This window comes from Panthera tigris, chromosome D3, assembly GCF_018350195.1.
Source record: "Panthera tigris isolate Pti1 chromosome D3, P.tigris_Pti1_mat1.1, whole genome shotgun sequence".
In the NCBI taxonomy this organism is placed as follows: Eukaryota; Metazoa; Chordata; class Mammalia; order Carnivora; family Felidae; genus Panthera; species Panthera tigris.
The window spans coordinates 93,831,407-93,840,777 of NC_056671.1; the positions used below are offsets into that span (position 1 = coordinate 93,831,407).

At 46.6% G+C, this 9,371-nt stretch overlaps 1 protein-coding gene across 8 annotated transcripts in view; it reads left to right on the top strand.

Annotated features, from left to right (window-relative positions):
• The window catches only part of ADNP2 (ADNP homeobox 2), a 31,551-nt gene extending 23,524 nt beyond the window's left edge, over positions 1 to 8,027 (top strand). For all 8 annotated transcript variants that reach the window (XM_042961986.1, XM_042961990.1, XM_042961989.1 and 5 more), the window contains one exon: positions 3,272 to 8,027. In XM_042961986.1, the coding sequence (XP_042817920.1) occupies positions 3,272 to 6,547 (3,276 nt within the window). In that variant the 3' untranslated portion in view covers positions 6,548 to 8,027. The remainder of the gene's footprint in view (positions 1 to 3,271) is intronic.
• Positions 8,028 to 9,371: the final 1,344 nt, after the last annotated feature.

The window sequence follows — 9,371 nt, forward strand, 5'->3', positions numbered from 1 at the left end:
TTTGTTAAACATTCGGGTTTTGGGGAGAGAGACGTGCTAAGGTCCCGTCATGTGACGGAGCTCAGTGCAAGACCTGAGGAAGCAGCCTGACAGGGAGACGGTGCACTGTCCAGGGCAGGGGTTTCTGCCAGCACCTAGATGCCTCACTCCATCCTCTGCATCTGTCCTTGGTCATTTTTCTTCCTCTGTTGCCAGTAGGGCCCAGGTCTCCACTCCCCGTGTTCCCCAGTGGTATTCACCCCAGAGCTTCCGCAGGGGGCTGTTATGGGAACGTAGACTTTCATTTCTCTTGCCTAGTGCCTAGTGCCTAGGCTTGAGATTGCTGGATTGTATATGATAAAGAAGTACATATTTATCTTTATGACAGATGCCACACTGTTTTCCAAAGTGGCTATACCATTTTGCTTTCCCTCTGTGATGGGGGGGGGGGGGGGTCTAGTTACTGTGCACGCAAGCTAGCCTCAATTCTGTCTCATTTATGGTGCTTATGGTTTTATCCACTTATTTTCCATTCTAATAGGGTTGTAGTGGTACCTTTTCTGGTTTTAATTTGCATTTACCTAGTGACTAATGATGTTGAGCATCTTTTCATGTGTATATTTGGCAGCTGGATGCCCTCCGGTAGTGTAAAAGTCTTTTACCCATTTTCTAAAATTTGCGTTATTTTTTTCTTATTGGGACTTGAACATGTCTACAACATGTATTCTGGATATAAGTCCTTTATTAGGTGTGAGGTTTGCAAATATTGTCTCCTAGCCTGTGGCTTGTCTTTTTATATTTTAAACAGTGTATTTCTTTCATTTCCTTCCTTCCTCCCTCCCTCCTTCCCTCCCTTCCACTTTTGAGAGGCAGAGAGAGAGGGAGGCACAGAATCTGAAGTAGGCTCCAGGCTCTGAGCTGTCAGCACAGAGCCCGATGCAGGGCTTGAAGTCACAAACCGAGAGATCATGACCTGAGCCAAAGTCGGACACTTAACTGACTGAGCCACCTAGGCACCCCAACAGTGTCTTTCACGGAGCAAAAGCTTTCTTACTTTGATGGAGTCCAGTTTATCAGTTTTTTTTTTTTTTATGGATTATGTTTATGTTTTCATATTTAAGAAATCTTTCCCTAATCCAAAGATCTGTTCAACATTAATGTATAGTAACGTGCAGTTGTTAGTAATTTCTTTTGGCTCTTTCATTGACTGTAATTTTCATTAACTGGTTTTTCACTATGCTATTTCATTAAGTATAAAACACACCATTTAAAAAATGTATTATTGGGGCTCCTGGCTGCCTCAGTTGGTAGACCATGAGGCTCTTGATCTCGTGGTTGTAAGTTTGAGCACCACATTGGGTGTGGAGGTTACTTAAAAATAAAAAATTCTAGGGGCACCTGGGTGGCTGTCAGTGGAGGGTCCAACTCTTTATTTTGGCTTAGGTCATTATCGCGGGGTTGTGGGATTGAGCCTGTGTGAGGCTCCAAGCTGAGTGTGGCTCCTGCTTGAGATTCTCTCTTTCTCTCCTTCTGCCCCTCCCCCTGCTTGCACGTATGCATGTTCTCTCTCTAAAATAAAATACATATATATATATATACACACACACATATATATATAAAAGATAAAAATTAAAAATGCTAAAAAAATTGTACTAGTCAAGTATAGTTGATGTATAATGTTAGTTTCAGATGTACACAGTGGTTCAACAACTGTATACATTTCTCAGTGCTCCCCACAATAAGTGTAGTCAGTTACCATACAATGTTATTACAAAATTATTGACTATGTTCTGAGACACACCATTTTTTAATGAACCACTAATAAAAAAAACCTAAAGCAATGCTTAAACTTTGTTGTACTGTTGAACTGTTAGTTGTAAGGTGTATCCAGATTTCTGAGATAATAAAATATGAATCTGTGAAATACGAGTTGTTGTTTTTTTAGTTTTTGGTCCGGGGTTGGCTGTTGCCTTAGGTTTATTCTGCGTGCTATCAGAATGGCAGAACCTGGGATATTGCTAATTGCTGAGAAGGCAGTTCCACACTGCTGAACATGTTTGGGTGACTTCTCTGACTTGTGACAAGAGGGAAACCTGTACAAATAGGAGAGAGAGGGTGACAGAAGCTACAGAATGTGTGTGGGGGCATGAGAACACAAGCTTAGGAAGGGTGGGGTGATCCGCTGTGGCAGCAAGAATCCGTGTCTTAGAGAGATCTACGACACAGCCGATCTCCCCTACAGCCGATGCTGGGACCCAGCGTGAAGGTCCAGGTCTTACCTTCCTCCTCAGTGACACTAGGGCCAGGTGTTCTGTGGTTCAGCACCTCTAGGGTCTGGAGACTTGCGAGACCAAAGACTTCACGGCTGTCAGACCTTCACAAACCCAGCAAATTTTTGGATGTTAGAACATTGCATTGCTCCGTTGTCTTGCTCTTATACAGATGCCTGTTCTTATGCCCCAAGCCTGTTGGATTCCCCTATGTTTGCCCCGAAGAGAAGTTCTGCGTGGTTGGTCTGCGTTCTGGCCTGGAACTCGTTCAGGATTGTTGTAGCTCTTGAGGAACAGCCTCTTTCCTTACGACTTGTCACATAGCGTATTGGACACTTGCGTGTTGTAAGCACTGTCCATTTGGCTCCTGCCTTTTCTAGAAGTGAGGGAAATAACAGTAATGACGGTTTAACAATTTGCATGTTAGGTTATTTGCAGGTAAATTCTAGAGGTTTTAGAATTTGAAGTATAAACAACATTGGAACTAGGGGAAATGGGAGGAGAAAGGGAGAAACTAACTTTCTGTGGCAGAGAACTGAGTTCCTTGTACTGGAGTGAGGAGATTCAGGTTTTAGTAGATGGCCTGGAAGGGGTCAGGGAGTGACGTGCTATGGGCCAGGTCCGGTGAGCACCGTCTGCGGCTAGGAATCGCTGCTACATTTTTAGACGTTTGAGGCGAAAAATGAATACTGTTTTGTGATATGAAAGTTCTTTGAAATTTGAACTCGTGTCTGTATAGTTTTGTTGGCACAAAGCCACGCTCATTGACTTGCATATTATCTACAGGCGCTTTTGTGTTATGATGGCTGCACCGAGTAGTTGGCATAGAGGCAGTATTTACTCTCTGGCCCTCTAAGAAAAAGCTTGCCCTGGCTCAGAAAAACACCATTCCCTGAGGGGTGATAGTGTTACATTATCTGGCACATTAGAAGAAAAAGAATCCTATACTTGTGAACTGTAGAAGGTGTAGGATCTGGTATTTTTATTGAAGTATGTTTGACTTTCTTTTTTTTTTTTAACAGAGATATCGAACAAAGCCATACTGTTGTAGCCTCTGTAAATACTCTACAAAAGTGCTTACTTCATTCAAAAATCATTTACATCGCTACCATGAAGACGAAATTGATCAAGAGCTGGTGATCCCTTGCCCAAACTGTGTATTTTCCTCGCAACCCAAAGTTGTGGGAAGGCACTTCAGAATGTTTCATGCACCTGTCCGGAAAGTCCAGAACTACACAGTGAATATTTTAGGTGAACCTAAGTCTTCTAGGAGTGATGTGATAAGTTTTACATGTTTAAAATGTAACTTTTCAAACACTTTGTACTACAGTATGAAGAAGCATGTGCTGGTAGCCCATTTTCACTACTTAATTAACTCCTACTTTGGCCTGCGAACTGAGGAAACGGGTGAGCAACCGAAAACCGACGAAAGTCTTTCTACTGAGAAGATGCCACCGTCTGACAAGTACTATTGTAAAAAGTGCAACGCCAATGCCAGCAGCCAGGATGCTTTAATGTACCATATTTTGACTTCAGATATACACAGGGATTTGGAAAATAAACTCAGATCTGTGATCTCAGAACATATTAAGAAGCCCGGCCTTTTGAAGCAGATGCACATTGCTCCAAAGCCAGCGGCACCCTTGGCCGTGCCCCCAAACGGCGGAGCTCCGGGCATCGCAGCCACATCTCCCTGCTTTCGTCTTGCCTTGCCACAGAACAGCCAAAGCCAGACCGTCGTGCAGCCAGTGCAGGGTGCAGTCCAGCCAGTGACTGTGGCCTCAGGCACTTCTGGAAGCCTCACCCACTCTCCGCCTGCTGTTGCCCAGTCCCACGTGACCCTGGTCTCCAGTCCTCTGCCGGTGGGCCAGAGCAACCTCCCTCTGCCGCCCTCAGCCCCGCAGCCTGTCTTTCTTTCTCATGGAGTCCCGCTTAATCAGTCTGCAAATCCTCCTGTGTTGCCCTTGAGTCAGCCAGTCGGACCTATCAATAAGTCTGTTGCAACTGGTGTCCTCCCCTTAAACCAGACCATCCGCCCAGGGGCTGTATCCCTTAGCCAGCCGGTCGGGCCCATAAACAGACCAGTTGGGCCTGGAGTTCTTTCAGTAAACAGACCTGCTGGGCCTGGAGTTCTTCCTGTCAGTCCGTCCGTCACTCCCGGGGTTCTTCAGGCCGTCTCACCAGGGGTGATTTCTGTGAGTCGGACAGTCCCGTCAGGGGTCCTGCCTGCAGGCCAGATGACCCCTGCCGGGGTCATCCCTTCGGGACAGACGGCAACTTCTGGGGTGCTTCCTGCGGGCCAGATGGTCCAGTCAGGGGTTCTCCCCATTGGCCAGACGGCCCCATCGGGGGTTCTCCCCGCTGGGCTGACGGCCCCCTCGCGGGTTCTGTCTGCGGGCCAGACGGTCCCGCTGAGGGTTCTGCCTGCAGGCCAGGTCGTCCCACCGGGGCTCCTTTCTCCCAACCAGACGGTCTCGTCGGGTGTTCTCCCTGTGAACCAGGGTATTAATTCCGGTGTTCTGCAGCTCAGCCAGCCTGTCATGTCAGGAGTGCTCCCTGTGGGCCAGCCAGTGAGGCCTGGCGTCCTGCAACTGAATCAGCCTGTGAGCACCAACATCCTGCCTGCAGGTCAGCCAGTTAGACCTGGCGCTTCTCAGAACACCACTTTCCTCACGTCAGGCTCTATTCTCAGACAGCTGATACCTACAGGGAAACAGGTGAATGGGATTCCCACGTACACACTTGCCCCCGTATCTGTCACTTTGCCTGTGCCTCCAGGAGGTGTTGCAACTGTGCCCCCACCCCAGGTGCCCATCCAGCTCCTGCAGTCGGGCACAGCTGCGCAGATGGCCAGTTCCATGGCCAGCATGCCCTCTCCTCCAGTGGTGGTGAATGCCACTCAGAATATGTTTGTTCAGGCGTCTCCATCTGTGGCAGAGGCCAGTCAGGCGCTCAAACAGGCGAAGCAGTGGAAAACCTGTCCGGTCTGTAATGAGCTCTTCCCTTCCAATGTCTACCAGGTTCATATGGAAGTGGCTCATAAGCATAGTGAGTCCAAATCTGCTGAAAAACTGGAGCCTGAAAAGCTGGCAGCGTGTGCGCCGTTTTTGAAGTGGATGAGAGAGAAAACCGTTCGCTGTCTCTCTTGTAAGTGCTTGGTGTCCGAGGAGGAGCTCATCCATCACTTGCTCATGCACGGCCTGGGGTGCTTGTTCTGTCCGTGCACTTTTCATGACATTAAAGGTCTTTCGGAGCACAGTAGGACTGTGCACCGAGGGAAGAAGAAGTTACCTGTGGATTATAGTAACAAAGGTTTTCAATTGGATATCGATGCTAATGGCAACCTGCTGTTTCCCCATCTTGACTTCATTACCATATTGCCAAAGGAGGAGCTTGGGGAGCGGGAAGTCTACTTGGCGATACTGGCGGGGATACACTCCAAGTCACTGGTGCCTGTGTATATAAAGGTGAGGCCCCAGACGGAGGGCGCCTCTGGGAGCCCCAGCAAACAGGCTCTGACTTGCCCCTTTTGCTTTGGCACCTTTGTGACGACGGAGGCGTACGAGCTGCATTTGAAGGAGAGGCACCACATCACGCCAACGGTCCACACCATCCTGAAGTCTCCGGCCTTCAAGTGCATCCACTGCTGTGGGGTCTACACGGGCAACATGACCCTGGCAGCCATCGCCATCCACCTGCTGCGCTGCAGGAGTGCCCCAAAGGACAGCAGCTCAGACCTCCAGATCCAGCCTAGTTTTATTGAGAACAGCGAGCTGCTCTTGGTGAATGGGGAGGTGATCCACGACTCCAGTTTTTCTGTGAAGAGGAAGCTGCCCGATGGCCACTTTGGGACAGAAGACCAGAGGGACGTGGAGGAGCGGCCCCTCGTCATAAACACCGACGCAGCCCCGGCTCCCGAAAAGGTGACGAGTGCGGTGCCTTTTAAAAGACAAAGGAATGAAATCAGGACAGAGGGACCGCTCGTTAGTGAGGATGCCCTTCAGATTTTAGCATTAAATCCTAAAAAATATGAAGACCGTTCTTACGAGGAAAAAAAGCAATTTCTTAGAGATTATTTCCACAAGAGACCATATCCTAGTAAAAAGGAAATAGAACTTCTTTCCTCACTCTTGTGGGTGTGGAAAATTGATGTGGCTTCATTTTTTGGAAAAAGAAGATACATTTGCATGAAAGCAATAAAAAATCACAAGCCTTCTGTGCTTTTAGGCTTTGATATGTCTGAACTTAAAAATGTTAAACATAGGTTGAACTTTGAGTTTGAGCCACAAAACTTGTAAAAAAAAAAAATAGGAAATCTGAAGTACTAGATATTTAGTAGTTTTTTCAATTGAGATTTAAAAAAATGTTATTTTCTTCACTGTATGTTGAACTAATCAATTTCAGTGGTCTTTATGCTGCTCTTTAGATTTATTTCAGGTGCTCAGAAAGACTTCTATATAAAAGAAGTGAATAGTTGTTTCGGATTTATTGTTTCCTGCAGTTTGATTTTGTAACAATTATTTTTAGTTCTTCCCTGTCATGTAAATTAAATCCTTGGCTCTTTCATGCACGTCTTGTTTCCTAGTAGTGTCAGTATCGTAGGATGAAAACTGAAATCTGTATGTTTGTGTTTTCATTTAAGGAAATTTCAGCTTGTTTCAGAATACTTGATTAACTGCATTGATCTCCCTCAGTTAGCTTCACGTGTAGCAGCAAACGGTAAGCGCCGAGGCTGACAGAAGTGAGTACACACCCCTGTGATGTGTGTGCTTCCCTCAGGACGCACTGCATTAACTTACGCTGGTTTCTTCTTCTCAAGGTACTTGCTTTCTAGATTGTGATTCTGATTTACATTTTTTCAAGTTTGTCCTAGCTGCTGTCTTTTATTACAACTCATAGAAAACCAAATGTTTTCCTTTGTTAAAAATATACTGAACCTGAAGCTTGCTATTTAGCTCGTTAAGAGTTATTTTCAAATAAAGCAGTTTTGTAGGTGCGGAAATCCTTTTTAGTGTGGACTTCTCCCCTTTTTGATATGGTGGTAAGTCATTTCCCCGTTCAAAAGTAAGACAATACATTTTTAGTGCCTTTAGAATAAACGCTGAACACACACTCAGACTCTCCTCCCAATCTAACTCTTCATAAACCAGTGAAAGGAAAGGACCATGTGACTCAGGAATAAAATTTTTACCCCTGAGTGTGGAAGCTAACTAGAGTGTAGACATAGGTTTTCAGAGAACAAAGCGAAATGAGTAGAGCAAGAGCTGTATCCGTGTTGCTGTTACATCTTTGACAGTTTTCTAGAGGTAAACGTACTTGTTCTGGGGAGATGGGCTTTCCTCTAGCCCAGCTGTCTGGGTTAGTGGGATGGGGATTGCTGAAGAACTCCACTGTATTACTGTCCTTTGGACAGTTAAACCTCCAGGGTTTTTTTTCCACACACACAATAACTAAAAGCACCAGAGCCAGCAATGGAGACCAGCCAGTTTTGACCTTAAATCGTATTCCTGGTGGTACACAGCAGAGGCACCTGTCCGACGTACTCAGAGGATATGACGGTCTCTGGGAAATAAGACGATGTTACTCTATGGATTTTAAAAAGTAGAATACCTGCATGTAATTGCTATAATGTGCATTTTTGAGGCGATTGTGAAACTGGTCTGTGATTGTTGGTGTACTCTGTTGTAAATCCAAAAAGAGCTTGTTGAAGTTTATTTTTTTTTAACCTATTGTTTCAGAGTGTCTATTTTGAATTAAAATTTGTTATACCACTGCAAACAGAACTGTTTAATTCTTTTCACAGATGTGTCACTGTGACTTAGTAATCATCTAAATGTAGAAATACATACCACATTTATTTGCTAAAAAACACTGCTTGTCTGTGAAAGTAGGTCAGGATAACCCCAAAGAGCTAGTTACCAGTGCCTCCACGGTAGATGTGGCTAAATCCTCTTGACGTGTCTGTGATGTTGGCCTCCACCGTCAAATCGGATGTCAAGTAGGGTCGAACTCGCCTGTCCTGAGGCTGTGCTGGTGACTGTCCGTGTGGTGGAGGCCAGTCTGGAGGTGCTGACAGCAGCAGTTTACTGTGTGCAGCGGTGAGGGGAGCACCTGGCCCACCTTTGTTAAGTGATGTAAGTCAGGGTTTCTGTTAGCCTCTTGGGTGATAATTCTTTGTTGGGGGTGACTGCCCTGTTCGGTGCAGTGTTGGGCTGGCACCCGTGGCCTCAGCTGCTTCAGTCACGGCACTGCCACCCCCCCGCCCCCACCCCGTCATAACAACCAAAGGTGTCATTGAATCTGCCCTGATGAGAACCACTGTGACAGAGGAATTCTGATTTCTAATTGTGTTGTAGCTGTCGGTCAGCCTTTGATGCCAAGTCTCTATGTGAACGCTTTGCTTTGATCTGTCATCCACCCACACCAGCATGCTGCTTCCAGAGTGGGTCACTGCCTTGCTAATGGAATGGAGGTTTCTAATATGGTTGAGAGATCTGGATAAGTCATCTTGGATTTCAGCCTCATGTTAAGGGTCATGAATGTTTTCTTTTCTTTCTTTTTTTTTTTTTTTTCAAGTTATTTATTTTGAGAGAGAATGAATGAGCAGGGGAGGGGCAGAGAGAAAGGGAGAGAGAGAATCCCAAGCAAGCGCTATGCTCTCAGCTCAGAGCCCAATTTGGGGCTCAGTCTCGCAGACTGTGATCATGACCTGAACCAAAATCAAGAGTGAGACACTTAACCGACTGAGCCACCCGGGGACCCTGTGAATGTCTTCTTTAAAAAGCTGCAGGTGGATGGTACAGGGCGGAGGCACGAGGTGGAAGCCAGCAGGAGGCCGGAGGGTGCTCCCACAGCGCTAACGGACGGCAGGCCTCCCAAGGCTGCAAGTGCAAATAGCACGGTGACTCCCAATAGCACGGTCACGGGAAAGATGCGCCTTTTGCCGCTTCTGTAACGTGGGCCAGAATCTGGATGGCAGACATCACCATGGTGGAAGTGTGCAGGGCTGGGGCAGACAGGCCAGACAGAAGCAAAGGTGGCCATGTTCAAGGACAGTGCTGGATACAACAGCAGCATTGGTGCCTTAGTCCAAGAAGGGGAGCTGGCCCAGTGGCGTGGAGA